The sequence below is a fragment of the Micropterus salmoides genome, unplaced genomic scaffold, assembly GCF_014851395.1.
Source record: "Micropterus salmoides isolate LMB-PRFRI ecotype aquatic unplaced genomic scaffold, ASM1485139v1 Ms_hic_scaffold_2, whole genome shotgun sequence".
Lineage (NCBI taxonomy): Eukaryota > Metazoa > Chordata > Actinopteri > Centrarchiformes > Centrarchidae > Micropterus > Micropterus salmoides.
Genome location: NW_024041150.1, coordinates 27431903 through 27450261, shown reverse-complemented (window position 1 = coordinate 27450261; position 18359 = coordinate 27431903). Strand labels below are relative to the sequence as shown.

Here is an 18359-nt window from a genome sequence, read left to right as displayed (position 1 = left end):
GCGTTATCTGGCTGCGGCATCAAAGGTGGCCAGTTTTACAATCAGGCTGCTTAGAGACAGCACTTAGGGAGAGACAATTTCAACCCCCCCTCCTTTCTTTCTCCCAGGGAGAGAAGAGGAATTGGGAGTAGTCCAGATTTATTTTATATAAAATGCACAAATCCACACTGTTGGTACACAACAATATTTACAGAAATGCACAGTGGTGGAAGAAGTACTCAATTTTCATACTTCATACTACGCAAAAAATGTTTGAGTAAAAGAAAAAGACATCCAGCATAAACCTGCTCAATTAAAAGTAAAAAATTACCTCGTGCAGTCTCCCCTTCAGACCGTCTGACAGACCCAGAACCCCGTTTGGGAGTTTCGGTATGTAAGAATGAGACAAGGAGGTGGAAACCAAAACTAACTATAAACACTTGTGATCAGGCAGAAATCTCACCAAAATCCAAAGAGATGTTAGCTTCCGCACTGCCGATAAAGTGCAGCTCACAGTCCCAACAGCGCAAGGGTGGCTTCAGTTTTTAGACGTTTAAACAAACTGGCTGCGACTCACAGTGCAAAAACAGAGCCGGTCTGCTGCACGCCTGACACTGCAATATTCTCACTACAATCCTCTCCCTTTAACAAGCCTGAATGGAAAATGGAAACTCTTCTAGAAAAATCCATTGCTGGTTTGAACAGACCTCTGCACACTTACTCAGTCCTCATAGAGTGTGTTGTCTGGAGGACAAACTGCTGGATCATTTGGTGGAGCAGCAACTGTTTCATTAGGGTCTGAGCTGCTTGTATCTGATGCTGGCTGTACATCTCTGGCTGTGCTCATATTGGCTGCTTGTGTTTCACCTGGGTCTGTGGGACCTGCTCTGGACTTGGTCTGTGCTAGTACTAGCTGAGGTTGGATGTGGATCAGCTTTGCTTTTACTGATTGATGATCCAACTATATCTAGATATTTTCTAGATATCAATGTTAACAGCTGCTCCAGGCCCATTCAAACTGGCTCCCCCAGATTCCTTCAATACATTTTCAAATAAAAAATACTAATTATAAAATGACTCGGCTGAATATGTGATGCTTATTATTTACTGAGATGTGCATCCATATTGTCCAGTCTGCCCCACTAATCAACATTTTAATAGCCAATAGTCAGTGTGAATTCATTGCTTTCTATTGTGCATTAGTCCAGAGTTGTAACTAATTCTGAACTGAAAGATTGATAATGTTGTGGTGGCAGCCCGGCTGACGGTGAGTGTCCTGGTTTTTTCTCCTTTTTATCAGTTATTCTGCCTTTTCCTTGGTTTTCTGTTCTCTGCCTGCCTCCCTGTGTTTTCTCCCCTGTGTGCTCTCTCTCCCTCTGCTCCTGAGCCCAGCCAACTACCTGCACCTGCACCTCATCAGCCACCTCGTCAGCCTGCCACACCTGCCAGTAATCAACCTCATCCCTGCCTGTATTTCAACCCCGGTTCTCCACACCATCCTCACTTGATCGTCATTGCTTCATACCCGGTGCCTCCTTCGTGTTCAGGCTTTCATGTTTCTTTTTTTTTTCCCCACACTTTCCCTGTGCCTTGTCGCCGTCCTCCCTAACCCTGTCTCTCTGTCTGTTTCCCGCCCAGGTTCACTCACCCTCGTCCTCCGTTCAGTCGGCTGGGCTCATCCACCGGCCCTCTCCTCCTCAGACTTCCCTCACGCCGTCCTCCCTGTTCTCCCACCGCTCCTCGCTTCCTCAGCCCCAGTGTTCCCCGGCTCCCTGGCCCCCTGTCTCCTTGGTTCCCTGTGCCTGTGTTACCCCAACATCCACCTCTTCCTCCACTCCAGTCCCTCTACCCCTTTCTCCCTCAATAAACCTCCTTCCCTCCGAACAGTGCATTTGGGTCCTCTCTGTCCCCACACCACACAACCCCATAACAGATAATCTGTCTTGATTTCAAATGATGTGTGCCTGTGGATTACCATCACATTGTGTATTATCTGGACTGGGCCACACGGATGTTTCTTGCTAGAATGCGTTTGATTTCAAGCATTTGTATATGGATGCATTTTGATGCGCACTGCGGTTATCTTTTCCGAGCTACAGTTTATAAACACCATGGCCAGTCGGTGTTTATCAAACGTAATAAATAGTTGTATTTTACTCAAACATTGTTCAATCACAGTCTGGCAAGCAACCAGGACACAGACAGACAAGATGCGCTGCTCAGCTCGTTTAGCAGGACAGACAGAGTAGAGAGATTCCCTGCATTACCTTAGAATGAGCCATTTCTATCTACATACACCGCGAGTCCTCATACATTGACGTTGCCATGTTGTGGCGCCACATTTCTATAGTAGCCGAAATGGACAAAAAGCTCTATAGAAAGTGTTTCGTCATTACGTTGAATATGTAGTATGAACAGGGTGGTGCAGTGCTTAGCACTGTCGCGGGCAAAAAGGTCGTGGGTTCAAACCCCGGCCTTTCTGTGTGGAGTTCTCTCTGGGTGCTCCGGCTTCCTCCCACCATGCAGGCTAGGTTAATTGGTGTCTCCAAAATTGTCCTTAGGTTGGGGTGTGAGTGGTTGTCTGTCTATGTGTGGCCCTGCAATGGACTGGAGACCTGTCCAGGGTGTACCCCGCCCCCCGTGACCCTGTACGCAGGATAAGCGGTTGATGGATGGATGTAGGAAGAAGAACAAGAAGTAGTAGTTGTCTGGTTTATTACAAACAGACGTCCAAACGTATTATTTAGCACAAAAGCCGACAGAGCGTGTTGGCCAATGTAGCTTCTCCTACTCACTTGGAAATGGAGGGGGGAGCGGTGCATCTATGTGGTACTGGAATTATCAGAATCTTTTTTTCCTCCTTAAATCTTTCTTACAAAAAGAGAAATAAAGTGTACATGGGACAACCCTCACCATTAGATGTCACTAAAACTTACTCACTGAACCATTAAAATGCAGTAGCTCCTGGTAAATGTTATCAGGGTTCCCACACGTTCTGGAAAACCTGGAAAACAAGTTGTAACATTTTCCAGTCATGGAAAACACCTGGAAAATGACAGTAGAAGTAAAATGTCTTGGAAAATAATTTTAAAGGAAAATGCATCACCTACATGATTTGTGATGATCCAGAATGCAGGAAATTAAGAGTTTAATGCTCAAAATGAAGGTCGGACCGCCACAGCTCCCAACTCGTATATTTCAGCATTTACGATTTCTATAAAGTACTGTTAAAATATTGTCGCATTTCATTCTCGTGACAGCAATATTGTGTGTATCATCACGTCTGGTGAACTGAGTGTATCGTCACACGCCCAATCTGAGCCCTTATGGCCACCTCTTTTCAACACAAAGTGACGCCCTTTTGTGTTTGGATCTTTCTCTTGTTGCAGTAGACAACTGCTCATTATCTACACATGTAAGCTTAAAACAGACCCCTCTTACACTGTTGCTGTGTGTTTCTCTGCTTGCGTATCCTTCTCACCTTTTTACCCCTGACCAGTTTGCATGCCTGATTTTAACATTATGTTGCGGTTGCTCGGTTATGTTGCGACAGTGTTGTGAACACACCTACCAGAAATGTCACATAGCACTGGTTGGATGACATTAATTCGAGTGACTAAAACTCTGATTTATGTAAGTTGCATTATCCTCCAAAGGTGAATATTAGTCACCACTGGCTGGTAACTGTGGTAGTTTTTATTTGGTTTATAGATCACCATATATGTTGAATAATATTCTTTTTGTTTGCTTTGCATGTTTTTCATGTGCAAAATGTCTTCCTTTGTCATTTCCAGCCACAGCCGTTCAGTAAAGTTTGTTGCTGTTCTGATGCTTCTGATTGGTTCTAATGTTTGAATTTTCAGGGCCACCCGTCTGCCAGGTGCCTCTCAAGCTGTCTTTTTAAAATGGTTAAGAGTTGAAAACATTCATTAGAAATTTAGTATTTTAGTTGTTTTTTAGTATTTTTAGTTTAGTTGGGAGAATGTGGTCAACAATGAAATGCTTGAAATGATGTTGACATAAGATGTTTTCTCAAATAGTTGGGTTAAAGTTGATGGTGTAGAGTACAAAGCTGGTCTTGTTGTTTGCAGTGCAATGGAAGAAGACACGCCTGTCTTTTGTCAGATAAGTAACGTACTTTTGGTTGAAGATCACATTTATTTACTACTTATTACTACTCACAGAAAATGCATTCAAAGTATTTAAAAGTGATGAAAGGTTTATAATGAAAATGTCAGAGGTTAAATTTTTATAAAGCGTTTGATTTTCAAAGCTCATACATTCAAATGAAAGTTTGTACATTATATTTATATGCATAATGTTTTGAATAAACGGTCATAAAAAATCGAAAATCACTCTGTTTTCTTCTGAATACGCCGAATCCAAGGCAAAGTCTCTAAGGAGCATGATAGCGATTGTGAGCTAAACTCAGGAGTATTTCCTCACTGCTAAATCCGATTGCAAAGTTTAATCTAACATTCCAGTGCATGCATAGCCTACTACACGGCAGACGTGTGTGTGTGTGTGTGTGTGTGTGTGTGTGAGGTTGCAGCCTTGCAAAGTGAAGTTTCTCTCATAAATGTGTGACTGTCAGAGAATAGGCTATTCAAGTTTTTTTACTTGTAGATTTATCTTGGTAATTAAATTCTGTCTCGGATTATTCCCCCTCTCCTTTTTTTTCTATTGCAATGGACATCATGTGCAGTTGTACCTTTACATCTTATCATCATCAATCATATTACGCATTTAAGAAGAGCCCATAAAATAAATACAATAAGACCACTGTGAAGATAAGTAGGCTACAAATTTACTCAATGCGATGCCTCTCTGGCTTTGTCATCTGCCACGATATTAGATTTAGCCGTTAACTTGTCTTTACATTCATAATTTCCTGACACTACCAATGTGTGTTCCTCTGGAGAAATACGAAGCATGCGCCGTTGTGAAAAAACACAACCCTTTTATGCGAACGCGCACTACCTCTGATTAAGTTAACTCAACTAACCAACATCTTATCCACCGTCGTAGGATCATTTAACTCCCGTGTAGGCGGTCAGAGGTTATCAACCCTGAGTTTGCCTGATAACCCCATGTTAACTCTGAGTAGGTTGAACTCCCTTCATAGTACAGGCCACTGTTTGTTCATGCTTGTTTTGTACACTGAGAGTAATGTAAAACCAGAATCAACTTCCATATATATGAACACATACCTGGTGATTAAAGGTCATTCTGATTCTGTAGGGTCATGCAGATAGGAGAAGTCAAGGTCGCTGGGATGTGTCAGTCTGGGGTTATGATTTGTTGTTATAGTAGTAAACATTTCATTTGTCCTGGCTGCAACAAAGCTAACAGCAGAGGGAGGCATCAGTCAAGCAGTGTCTGTAAACACACATTAAGAGCAGCAGTCTGCCTCTCATTTTTTTTCATCCGTCCAACAAGTTTTATAGGCTTAATTATCACCACATGTATGCAGCCTCACAGGGTCGCCATAGCACTAGTTTCAGTACTCAGTTTTGGTCTTATTTATTTTGCCTCCCTGCATCAACAGGCGTGCAGGTGTTGTTATGCTGCCCTCACATTCATATTTGTTTAGATCATTTGTCATTTAGTTTGAAATGGTATGCAAAATAGCTGTCTTTCCTCGAAACTAGAATAACTGCCCCACGGTTGTATGCCTCTGTCAACCTGTCAAGTTGCAGGTTACATCCATGTCTGTCCAGACTAATGTAGCAAATAGTGAATACTTGGTAGGAATTTAATAAAATATATAATGTGTAGGCTATTTTTTTGGCTAAATGCAAGTTATCACTATATTGATGATCTATGCATTCTTGAATTGATTAATGAAGAAAAATCATAGTTGTATTGGCTAAACAGGTAATATTTGTAGGTATACCTATTTAGCCAATTAGTTTATTACTATGTAAAGATGGACTCTTGTAGAGCAGAGGTACACAAAATGTTTTTGTTTTGTCCTGGCATTTTTAGATGCGAGACCTGAACTGAACTGTAGGTTGGGTGAGAATTCAGAATGACACAGGAAGTGACAGGCGGAATGAAGAAGATAGACTGGAGAAGATGACCTTTTACCTTTGAGTCCAACAGCATGTTAATGCATCAGCCCACCTGGAGCTGTAGCCTACAGTTTCTGACTTTATTTATGTTGTCAAAATGTTTTTATCGTATGCACAATATACACTATATTGCCATAACTTTTAGGATGCCGGTCTTTACATGCACATGAAGGTTAATGACATCCCATTCTTAATCCGTAGGGTTTAATATGGAGTTGACCCATCCTTTGCAGCTATAACAGCTTCAACTCTTCTGGGAAGGCTGTCCACAAGGTTTAGGAGTGTGTTCATGGGAATTTTTGACCATTCTTCTGGAAGCGCATTTGTGAGGTCAGGCGCAGATGTTGGATGAGAAGACCTGGCTCACAGTCTCTGCTCTAATTCATCCCAAAGGTGCTTTACACCACTGCATCTGACGCTTTGCATTGCACTTGGTGATGTAAGGCTTGGATGCAGCTGCTCGGCCAAGGAAACCCATTCCATGAAACTCACTGTTCTTGAGCTAATCCGAAGGCCACACAATGTTTGGAGGTCTGTAGCTATTGCCAGAAAGTTGGTGACTTCTGTGCACCTCAGCATGCGCTGACCCCGCTCTGTGATTTTATGTGGCCTACCACTTTGTGGCTGAGTTTCTATTGTTCCAAATCGCTTCTACTTTGTTATAATATGACTAATATGAGTCAACTGAACAGTTGACTGTGTGGAATATTTAGTAGTGAGGAAATTTCACGAATAGACTTATTGCTGAAAATAATAATAGATATTTTAGTTAAGTATTTTAGTTTAAGTTAATTAAAAAATTATATAGGCCTACAATTGTAGGTGTCGGTCAGATCAGTATGTATGCAGTGTATGTGTGAGTGGAGTGTCTGGGTGTAGAACACAAAGAACCAAACAAAACAGAATTAGTCGGCAGGCCAGCAGAAGAGAGCGAGTCAAATCATCAAACAGGCTCCTTTAATAGCCACCTGAGACCCGTCTGCTCCGGTGTGTTGCATCTCACATGAGTGGCCTGTACTATGAAGGGAGTTCAACCTACTCAGAGGTAACTCAGCTTTATCAGGCAAACTCAGGGTTGATAACCTCTGACCACCTACACTGGAGTTAAACGGTACTACGAAGGTGGATAAGATGTTGGTTAAGTTAGTCCGTGTTAACCTAATTGGAGTGCACGTTTGCATAAAACGGGTGTGTTTGGCCGTGCAGGCAGAGGCGCATGCTTCATATTTCTCCAGAGGAATGCACATTGGTAGGGTCAGGAAATTATGAATGTAAAGACAAGTTAACAGCTAAATCTAATGTCGTGGTGGATGACAAAGCCAGGGAGGCTGGTTGGCATTGCATTGAGTAAATTTGTAGCCTACTTATCTTCACAGTGGTCTTATTGTATTTATTTTATGGGCTCTTCTTTTATGCGTAATATGATTAAGATGTAAAGGTACAACTGCACATGATGTCCATTGCAATAAAAAAAAAAAGGAGAGGGGGAATAATCCGAGACAGAATTTAATTACCAAGATTAATCTACAAGTAAAAAAACGTCTCGGGTTACGTATGTAACCCTTGTTCCCCGAGAAGGGGAACGAGACACTGCGTCGGTGACGACACTATGGGAACGCCTCTGGGCGTGGCAGGGCTGAAAACATGAATGAAACTACTCCAATCCTATTGGCGTTGCTAGAACGGTAGCGTGTGACGGCCTAACTGGAGGCGTATATAAGCACGCCGGCACACCGGACATATTAGCTCTTTGCTATGAAGAAAGGCACTCCAGGCGGGGCGAGGTGTGGCCGACCGATGCAGTGTCTCGTTCCCTTTCTCAGGGAACAAGGGTAACATACGTAACCCGAGACGTTCCCCTTCGAGGGAACTCGAACTGCGTCGGTGACGACGCTATGGGAACGAGAATACCCACTATTCCACGCCGAAGCCTCCGCCTGCCCCCCCAGCGTGCAGAAACCTGTAGGCATGACTAGGAGGAGAGCGCATGGGTGCCGGGTGCAGAAGGAAGGTCCAGACTGTAAAACCGGATGAAAGTGTGAGGAGTGGCCCAGCCAGCTGCCTCACACAAATCCTGGAGCGAAGCCCCTACGAGGAGGGCCTTAGAGGCCGCCATTCCTCCAGTAGAGTGCGCCCTTACGGCCATAGGTGAAGGTAACCCATGCACCTGATAGGCCAGGGAAATAGTCTGAACAATCCTTGCTGATCGTGTGTTTAGAAGCGGAGAGCCCAGCCTTGGGGGACCCGAAACACACCAGCGACTGGCCTGCTTTCCTCCACCGGGAAGACCTCAGAGTGTAAATACTCAGTGCTCTGACCGGGCAGAGCAGATGAAGTCTCCCGTCCTCCGCCGTCACATGAGGTGGGGGATGAAACGCCTGCAGCACCGTAGACCCTGCCAACCTGGACGGAACCTTAGGGACATAGCCCGGACAGGGGTGCAGGATGGCTCTGACCCTCCCCGGGAGATACCAAAAGTGCCTGGAGATCCCCCACCCTCCTCAGAGAGGTGATAGCGAGGAGAAGGCCATCTTAAGGGTCAGGTGCTTGGCCTCAGCCGACTCCAGGGGTTCGAAGGGGGCCTCAGCCAGCGCTTCGAGAACCACCGCCAGGTCTCAAGTGGGAACCCTGGAACGAGTCACGGGTCTCATTCCTCCGTGCTCCACGGAGGAAGCGCACGACCAGTGGAAGCCTCCCCAGAGGCCCATCCCTCAGAGGGGTGTGGAACGCCGCCACGGCAGCCACATATACCTTGAGTGTGGATGGGGAAAGGCCAGCAGAGAAACGTTCCTGGCTTTAGGAACTCCAGTACCATAGTCACCGGGCAGGTAACTTGGTCCACCGCCCGTTCTCTACACCAGGTGGCAAACCCATTCCACTTCAGGCCGTACGTCCTTCTCGTGGACGGGGCTCTGGAACTGAGCAGCATCTCGACTGTCCCCGCCGTTAGGCCCACCTCCAGGAACTGGGCCCCCTCAGGGGCCAGACCCACAGTCTCCACAGGGCGGGGCAAGTGTGAAAGACCTGGCCCTCCGCCTGAGACAGCAGGTCCCTCCTCAGGGGGGCCTGCCATGGCGGGCCCTCGAGGAGCGATATTATGTCCGAGAACCACACTCAGGCCGGCCAAAACGGGGCTACCAGCAGTAGACTGACACCGTCTTGACGGACCCGCTCCAGAAAAACATACAGGCGCAGCCAGGGCCACATCTGTACCATGGCATCCAGCCCTAGTGGGGCTGGGGGCGAGAGGGAGAACCACATAACTTCACCACCTCGGGGTGGAGTCTCCATTCCCCGGGCCTCAGCCCCTGTCTCGACAGCAGGTCTGCTCCCTGATTCTGGGTCCCAGGGACGTATGTCGCTCTGAGGGACAGCAGTCTCTGCTGGGACCACAGGAGGATCTGATGTGCCAGTTGCATAAAGGGCGCAGGCGCAGACCCCCCTGGTGATTCAAATAGGCTACCACCGCCGTGTTGTCGGTCCTGACAAGGACGTGGCGACCGCGGAGAGCGGGCAGAAAACTCCTCAGAGCTCTGAAAACCGCCAACATTTCCAGGCAATTTATGTGCCAAGAGAAATGATGCTCCTCCCAGGAGCCTCTTGCAAAGCGGCCGTCCATGACCGCGCCCCATCCCGTGAGTGAGGCGTCTGTTGAAATAATTGTTCGGCGACAGATTGCTCCCAACACGGGACCTTGGGACAGGAACCAAGATTTCCTCCATACAGACAGGGAACGAAGGCATCTGCTCGTAACCCGTATCAGACGGAGCGGATTTCCCCTCGGGGAGAATCCCTTGGATTTTAGCCACCCCTGCAGGGCTCTCATGTGCAGCAGGCCAGACGGGATTACGCTGGACGCTGCTTCCAGGAGACCCAGACTCACACACACGTCTGCCGTGTAGTAGGCTTTAGATTTGTAGCCTAATTATCTTCACAGTGGTCTTGTTGTAGATCAAATCTCTATGTATTTTATGGGCTCTTCTTTTGTGTAATATGATGTAAAGGTACAACTGCACATAAGGTCGATTGTAATAGACACACTTAGGAGAATTCAATTATAGACTACAGATGGTAGGTCCGGGCACTTCCTGGTTGCAAAAACTTGACATGGCGGCGCCCTATCGGCCAAACTTGAGGCTTCATAACAGCAGTCCACAAATCAACGGGTGACGTCATAATGACTACATCCACTTCTTTTATACAGTCTATGGTTAATGGTAATGTTACACATGAAAACAACTGGTTTTAGATTTGGCTAGTTAGTTGTGTGGGAGCTGTGATTTAGGACATGAACAGCTATATTTAAAGTTTAACGTTTATTATTTTAATTTGATAGGGACGACGAAATTGAACATAATTCCAATACAGACCATGAAACTGATACATAATTTATAGTATAGGTTATAATTTTTAACTTTTGCCCCTAGGCTTTTACATGTAGGCTACAGTGCAGGCTATTTAAAATATAAGCTACACACCATGCATATGCATAGGCTGCCATTTTATTTGGGCCCGAACATGAAACATACAAGGAACCTATTGTTTTTTGTTGTTTTTATTTCTTTTCTTCTTCTTTCTGCAGATGAAGCACATTTTTGGCAGCCTAAACGTGCTGGAAAACTCACGAAACTTTGCATAAAATTCTAGTCCTGTATGTGTATGTATGTGTCATATGCTTTCGTGCATGGGTTAGGATTATTAATTATTTTTAATTGTTAAAATTTCTTTATTTGCTCCTGTTTTTCAGCAGGTTTTGTGTTCATGTTCAAAACTTTCTGCACATTCAATCTCTCTCACTAATAATAATAATAATACATTTTATTTCTATAGCGCTTTTCAGGACACTCAAAGACACTTTAAAGTAAAACCAGAAGTTATGAACGCTTAAAACAGATTAAAAACATAAATAGCATAATAAAAAATAAATATCTGTGTTCTCTGACATGTCGAGAAAAAGTCATAATATTACGAGAATAACATCATCATTTAATGGAAATTCATAATGTTTTTAAGTCTAGTCTATCTGCCCTATCCTTACTCTGCTGTGCATTACATTATTGCTCTGCTGTTATGGTAGTACCCTCTTCAGACTGTTTGACAGACAAAAAACCGTGTGGGACTGTAATGGGTGAGACAAAAAACAAACTAACTGAAAACACTTCAGGCAGAAATCTCACCACAGAGCCACCCACATGTTAAATTAAGCACCTCTGATAAAGTACAACTTACTGGTGCTTCAGTGGGAAACATCCTGGAGCAGTGACTTGGGTCCAAAAAGAGCAATTTTGAGCCTCAGTTTTTAAATTATCGCAAAACTCTACCAGTTATTATCAGCCTGTCACAAACTCACAGCACAAGAGTGAGTCCACTTGATTACTATCACGGCATGCAGCGGTGTTTCAGCTGGGCTGAAATGAATTGCAAGGCAATGTTATCTATCAGTTGGTTTGCACTGCATGACAAAACTTATCTGTGGCAAACAATGTGTGAAAATTGTCAGTTGCTGGAGTCTCACACACATGCTCTCATGCATGAGAGTAGTCAGCACTGATGTCAAGGACCCCCCCTAAATAGACACAAATTAGATCACAGACCCCCATCTGACAGGATCTTTGCTTTAAGATGTTTTACTACAGAAAGCGCATAAACCCCTAGACCGAAATACTAATACATTTTGTCATTATGTTACTTACAGAAGGAATAATAGTCTAGTAATAAAGTAGTAGTAAAGTAGTAATAAATGATTCTTCTTTTCACTTGGGACCCTCTGGAACCCCCTCAAGGCACTTTGAAAACAACATTGGGCAAAATTGAGTGATAGTCTACTGTCTGCTGGGTTTTGCTCTCACTCACAGCAGCATTAGTGAGGTCGGGGAGGACTGTTTGTTTCCGGGCTCACAGCTGGCTTTCCTGTTCAATCAAAGGGTGGTGTTTGGGGTTAAGGGCTGTGGTGTCACCATACTTGTTGTCAAAGAGAGATGAGGAAGAAATCAGCATTTTGTCCTTCACTTTGCTCATATGACAAAACAAAGTGTGACTAATGTTAATGGGTATAGAGGTGCTGTAACCTGTCCCAGCATGCATTGCTTGTAATCCAACTTGTGCATTGTCAGACCATCACAAGGATAGCTTTTTAATACCAGCGCATTCCCAAACACTTTGTTTTTTCTTTAATATAATTTGCTCAAAAGGATGTAGTCATGTACATACATTAGGTATGTAAAGAACACTTGGTCTTTGTTGTCACTTGCATTAACCAGAAAACACTGAGATACAAGTTACAGTCGCTACATCGTGGACAGTATAGCTTCAAAACAGGCTGTGACCTTCTTCCTGTCTTAACTAAGCACTGAAAAGCATTGATCATAATCCAGTGTTTCCTGTGTATGGAGCAATCCCCTGACGCCCTTCCTGGTTTCTCCATTTATGTCTCGTGTCCGTCAGGCATGGCCGTCCAACACCAGCCAGCACAGGTGATGATGGTGACCCAAACCACCCAAAACATTGGGACATGGAGCACCGGCCTCTGCGATTGCTGCAGTGACATGGGCACCTGTAAGTCAACCCATCACTGATGTTGCTCAACAGTTTGTGTTGTTCATCAACACAGACCTAAATATTTCCCCATCATTGGAGAAATATTAGTGGTAGAGGTAATATTCGCAACTCTGCTCGACAAACAGTCACTGATCAGTTTGAAATCCTGACATTTATTAAGCAGATCAGTGGTGTCAAAGCTAAGTGAGCAATATTACATGACAAAACAACTTCTTGGAATAGATGCAGATTTGCCATTAAGGATCAATAGCAGTCAGAGAGTCTGAAGTGAAGATAAGACTACCAGAAACTCTTTTCTGGACAAACTGTCCTAACTATTTTTTTTTTTTTAGGTAGAAAACAGTGTCAACATAAAGTCCATAAAATGTTGATACACTCATCTGAGTCACCCTCAGATATTAGTCTACTGTGTGCTGAAAAGAAATAAGATTAACGAGCAGCAAACATTTTTGGCTCTGAGTAGCACTCTACATGACGGGTAAACTGATTTTTATGCAACTGTGAAACTTTAGATTTAAAGTTCCTCTTTAAATTAGGTTGAAGACCTGGGAGGACAGGGTCACATGATTGGTCATTGTATTTAGGGAAATCAAAACAAGTGTGAGATGAGAAAATGCTGTAAAGTCAGAATGCTATCGAAAATAGAAATGTTAATAGATTATATTTATCAATAGACAAATCTAAATCAAATATTTGGTGTGACCATCTTATGCCATCAAAACAGCATCAGTTCTTCTAGGTACCCTTGTACTATCATCAGGTGTGTGATTAAACAATTATACCAAAGAGGTGCTAATGATAGTAAGTTCAGTATGTAGGTTGAAACACAATCATTAACTGAAACAGAAACAGCTGTGTGGGAGGAAAAAAACTGGGTGAGGTACAGCCAAACTCAGCTAACAAGGTGAGGTTGCTGAAGACGTTTTACTGTTGACACATGGTAGTTATACTGCATCAGCAAGGTCTTTTCAAGGCAGACAGGGGTTTCCAGATGTGCTATTCAAGCTCTTTTGTTGAAGCACAAAGAAACCGACAACGTTGGGGACCACAGACACCATGGTCAGCCAAAGAAACTTTCTGCAGAATGTGAAAGACACGTCATGCTTACTTCACTCCTCAATCAGAAGATGCCCAGCGGTGCCATCAGCTCAGATCGAGCCGAAAACAGTGGAACCCTGGTACACCCATCTGCTGTCCGAAAGAGGTCTGGTGTCAGAAGTGGCCTTCATGGAAGACTTGGGCCAAAAAGCCATACCGCCGACATGGAGACAAGACCAAGCAACTAAACTAAGCACAAAAACACGGGAACTGGGGTGCAGAAAAGTGTCAGCAGGTACTCTGGACTGATGATTTAAAATTTGAAATACTTAGCTGAAGCAGAGTTAGGTTTGTTCGCCAAAGTGCTGGAGAGCAGTACAAGAAAGAGTGTCTGCAGGCAACAGTGAAGCATGGTGGTGGTTCCTTGCAAGTTTGGGGCTGCATTTCTACAAACAGAGTTGGGAATTTGGTCAGAAATATGGTCTCCTCAATGCCAAGAAGTACTGGCAGATACTTATTCATAGTGCACTACCATAAGGGAGGCATGTGAGTGGCCTCAAATATTATTCTGCAGCTTGACAACAATCCCCAAACATACTGCGAAAGTCTTTCAGAACTATCTTCAGCTTAAAGAAGAACAAGGAGTCCTGGAAGTATTCTTACTTTACAGTATGCCTTAATGTTATGTCTTAAATCAAGTCATATATTCTTTTTTTCCCCTCTCCTCTTCTGCCCTCAAGGCTGCAGCGCCCTTTGGTGCTTCCCCTGCATGCAGTGTCAGACAGCCTCTAAACACGGCTGGTGCTGTTTCTGCATTCCACCCATGGACGTCTGTTGTGTGGTGTCCTGCATCCTCCGCTCTGAGATTAGACAGCGCCACGGGATCCCAGTAAGGCTGGATGGGGAGGGAGGGTGGTATAAATGGGGGAGTGGGTGCGCAATTGAAGTGTCAGTTATGGCTGACTTAATTTTTTTTTTTCAGATTAATTATTATTAAGGGGACTATATGTAAGTTGTCAATGGGCTCAAATCTCACTTTGAAATGAAGCACACACCTGTTTACTCCGTTGCTTGCATCAGCGACAACACGGCAGCTAATGACAAGCAGTCCACCATAAAACACAGGCTCCACGTAAAGATACAAAACAACAATAAAGGTTTATGTCTGCCCATCAGACCAAACAGGTTCAGATGATGTCGAGAAATAACAAAGTTAAGCTGGAGAAACACAGAGAAAGTCACGTTAGCTTGCCAGCTAGCGCTGAGCAGATGCTAATGTTATCCGGTGCAATGTTATATAACGTTAGCTTTCCATATTACTTCACCAACTAACGCAACTCGTGTTACTATCCTGTGTACCACTGTTGATTTAGCCTGCAGAAAGGATGTAATGATAAAAAGCAAATGTGGAGCGATTTGTTAACGTTAGCTTATAGTGATGCAGCCAGGAGCAGCCAGCTAACGCTACAGTAGCTCAGACCTGCCGCTGTTTGCTTCGTAACATTCAGTTTATGTTTCTTGTGGTTTTTATATACAGCCTTTACCAATAACTTTACTCAGGTACACAGCTTCTCCACCTCAGTTGCTGTAACTAACGTGACCCACATAACATAAAACACTGCAACAAAATGGCCCAGAGGAAGAGCCATCCACTATCACTAGTTACAGTTAAGTTACTTACTGCGGTCTAACTGTTGTAAAGTTTGACACAATCGTATTATAATATTCAGTCCAGCTCACTAACCGTTTCATTATCATCCAATACATGTAGCTGTGCAGACATTGCTGAGCCTCCGGAGACAGATTCACAGATAGTAAAGATAGTTACTGAAAGCAGCAGGCGCGCTAACGATGTAGCACGTCGGCTAAATGCAGTAAATGTAACGTTATCATGTAACGAGCATGGATTAGTTCTGCATGCAGCTGATAAAACTATTACTGTAACGTTGCAGTGGGAGTTTGCCTGAGTTTCAAGCTCTGTCTGTTCTCCCTGTCGGTCTATATCCGTTGTCACTGTGCCTTTTTTCAGGAGTATTGAGCCGATATTTCTATGAAAGTGGTTGTGTTTCTGATTATGCTCGCTCATGATTTCGAGCGAGCACGCGCTTGAGCACACACCTGGTTGCAATCGCTAGTGGCTGCTGAAAACTACATAATGCCCCTTTAATAATTATAATAATAATAATGAAATATATGCATTTTCCTGATTGCAACACAGTGTCTGTTCCACTCCTTACTTAGAATGAGACATTTTTTTTGCCTTGAATCAGCACTGTTATCCAGCTCTAGTGTCAGCTCACTCAAATTCTGAAGAAAAAAAAACATATAAAAACATATTTTCTTAATTACCTCCAGCCAGCAATAATATCACTAGATGTGAGTGAGAAAATGTAAATAATTTAGGTTTTTGTAATTTAAGGGAATCGACCCTTGACCTCTTAATTGAGTTTAATAAAATAAAGCCAATTCTTACAACAACAAGTTAGCAACTAGCTGGTGAAGATGGTAGAGCATTTGGTAGCTAAAGAGACAGAGACATTGTCTCAGGGATGGATACCAAAACAGAACTAAAAGGAGAGTAAATGTTGGACTCAAATCCACCAGTTGGACGCAAAGATGACTCCAAACTAATGCAAATGTTGCCTCATATCTGTCTGTTATAAAACGTGGTAAAAAATTAATACCGCTTAAATCCAGTCTACTGTAGCCAGGCTCTTGTACATCTTAGTGTGAGTAAATATTCCTTAAATAAAAACAATGTGGCGACAATATCTTCAGTAGGCTTAGTCAATATTTTTTATGTTTATGAGACTTTATGTTTCTGCCCTGTCATTAATTTCACTGACTGTCGGCTTTATCCCTTCTCTCTCTTTCGTCTCCTTCTTTCTCCCGCAGGGCTCGTGCTGTGATGACTGCTGCAAATTATTGTGGTGTTACGTGTGTGTTTGGTGCCAGATGAATCGTGAGGTAAAGATCAGAGGCCGCCGTCCGGTCAGCACCTCAGTGGTCACCACACAGGTCATGACTCGATAGGACGCAACCGTTTTGGTTGAGCGCATATGACATGTTATTATTGCCAACATTTTTCTTATGCTCTTATGTTAAAATCATAAAAGGAAAAAAAGATTTTGACTAAACATACCTACAACAGCCTACAACTCAAAATGCATAGTTTTGCATCACATCATGTACACCAACATACATTTATAATAGTGATCTGCTGTTTGTAGTGGCTGGATTTTGCTTTTTTCTTTAGAATTAATGTTGCTGATCAAAGACTGTTAAAGCCAGATGTTTTGAGATAAATGTTAGCATGTTGCATGTTAATACTGCATGATGTCAGGTTCATGTCCGACCTTTGATTCACTCAGGCCAATAAAACATTGCTATTTCAGTTAAAGGTTCATTGTCTAATTTTTCTGAGGATCTAGTGACAGAAATGCAGTATTGTATCCATATTCGTTTTCAGTGGTGTATAAAGACCTTACATAATGAAGCCTTATGTTTCACTACCTTAGAATGAGCCATTTCTATCTACATAACCGCTCTACAGAGCACGTTTCGTCACTCCGTACTTCTCGTTCTTCTTGCAGTGTAGACGCTCATCACTACATTGAATACGTGCGTTCAAAGTAGAATAAGTAATAATTATGGCAGTTTTAATTGGACTTTAATATTTGAAGATAATCCACAAATGTGTACATTTGTGATGTGTAAAATCATATCCACAAAAGTACAGGGTGATTTGTACATGTGAAATGGGTTTTGCACATTTATGGATCATTTCCTGTGAATTTGAAGGTCATGTCACATTTGTAACTTCCTTTTTACGCATTTGTGGAATTTTGTCCAACGTGTACTGCAAAGATCTGTAAAAAAAATATACACAAATATCTCACTACCCAAAACATGTATTTTTACATTGGTGTTATGGAAAATCATATCCACAAAAATACAGTGTGATTTGCAAATATGCACAATTTAATCTGTACACACATATTTTAATTTCACATTCAAAGTGTTATTTACGCATTTGTGGATCCATTTATACACACAAAATAGTTTTTACACATTCGCGGAGTTTTGTCCACTCTGTCCCGCCGAGATGTGTAAACAGATATTTGTAAGTTTAAAAGCAGTTTACTAGCTACACCAGCAGGGGGCGGTAGCAACATTGCCTCCCATGAGTTGACTGGATATTACTACACTACTAGGGTTGTGCTAGGATAAAACAAGCAAAAGGACTATAGTCCGGTTTATGGTTTCATCTCGACCAGTTCGTGATTCAGGATCTGGTTCATCCTTGTCCTCTCCAGGTAAGTCTGCTGTGCAGTTTGCTAACTTTGTGTCACCTGTGGTGAGTTAGTGTAACGATTGGCCATGTTATGTAACAAGCTCACATGAAATCTGTTGTGAATTCCTCATGTAAAGGAACAGAGCGGATCATGTGGACAACTGCCTAGAAAGCCTTCCCTCCACGCCAGCCGCCAAGGAGCGCGTGGACAAACTATGCAGTCTGCTAGCAGAGGGAGGCTTCGAGCTAAGACAGTGGGCCAGTAACCGACCAGCTGTTTTAACGCATCTGCCTAACGATGCAAGGTCTGTGGCTACAGAACAGTGGCTGGTTCAGAACCGACTCGATCCACTAGAGCCCACTTTAGGCCTCAGGTGGAATTGTTCAAATCATTCAGTTCACTTTGAGAGATCTTA

At 43.3% G+C, this 18359-nt stretch overlaps 1 protein-coding gene across 1 annotated transcript; it reads left to right on the top strand.

Moving 5' to 3' along the window:
• The first annotated feature begins 13544 nt into the window (after window positions 1–13544).
• On the top strand, window positions 13545–17049 carry LOC119912486 (cell number regulator 13-like). The gene is made up of 3 exons (XM_038731694.1): window positions 13545–13944; window positions 14390–14538; window positions 16545–17049. Exons 1-3 carry the CDS (start codon window positions 13668–13670, stop codon window positions 16680–16682), a joined length of 564 nt encoding a protein of 187 aa, XP_038587622.1. The 5' UTR covers window positions 13545–13667; the 3' UTR covers window positions 16683–17049.
• Window positions 17050–18359: the final 1310 nt, after the last annotated feature.

What these genes read in the sequence shown, in the direction of transcription:
- LOC119912486 (XM_038731694.1), top strand. Translation starts at nt 13,668, where the DNA reads ATGGTCAGCCAAAGAAACTTTCTGCAGAATGTGAAAGACACGTCATGC. An exon ending in GTGCAGAAAAGTGTCAGCAG is followed by an intron (nt 13,945 to 14,389) that starts GTACTCTGGACT and finishes TCTGCCCTCAAG; the next exon opens with GCTGCAGCGCCCTTTGGTGC. An exon ending in GACAGCGCCACGGGATCCCA is followed by an intron (nt 14,539 to 16,544) that starts GTAAGGCTGGAT and finishes TTTCTCCCGCAG; the next exon opens with GGCTCGTGCTGTGATGACTG.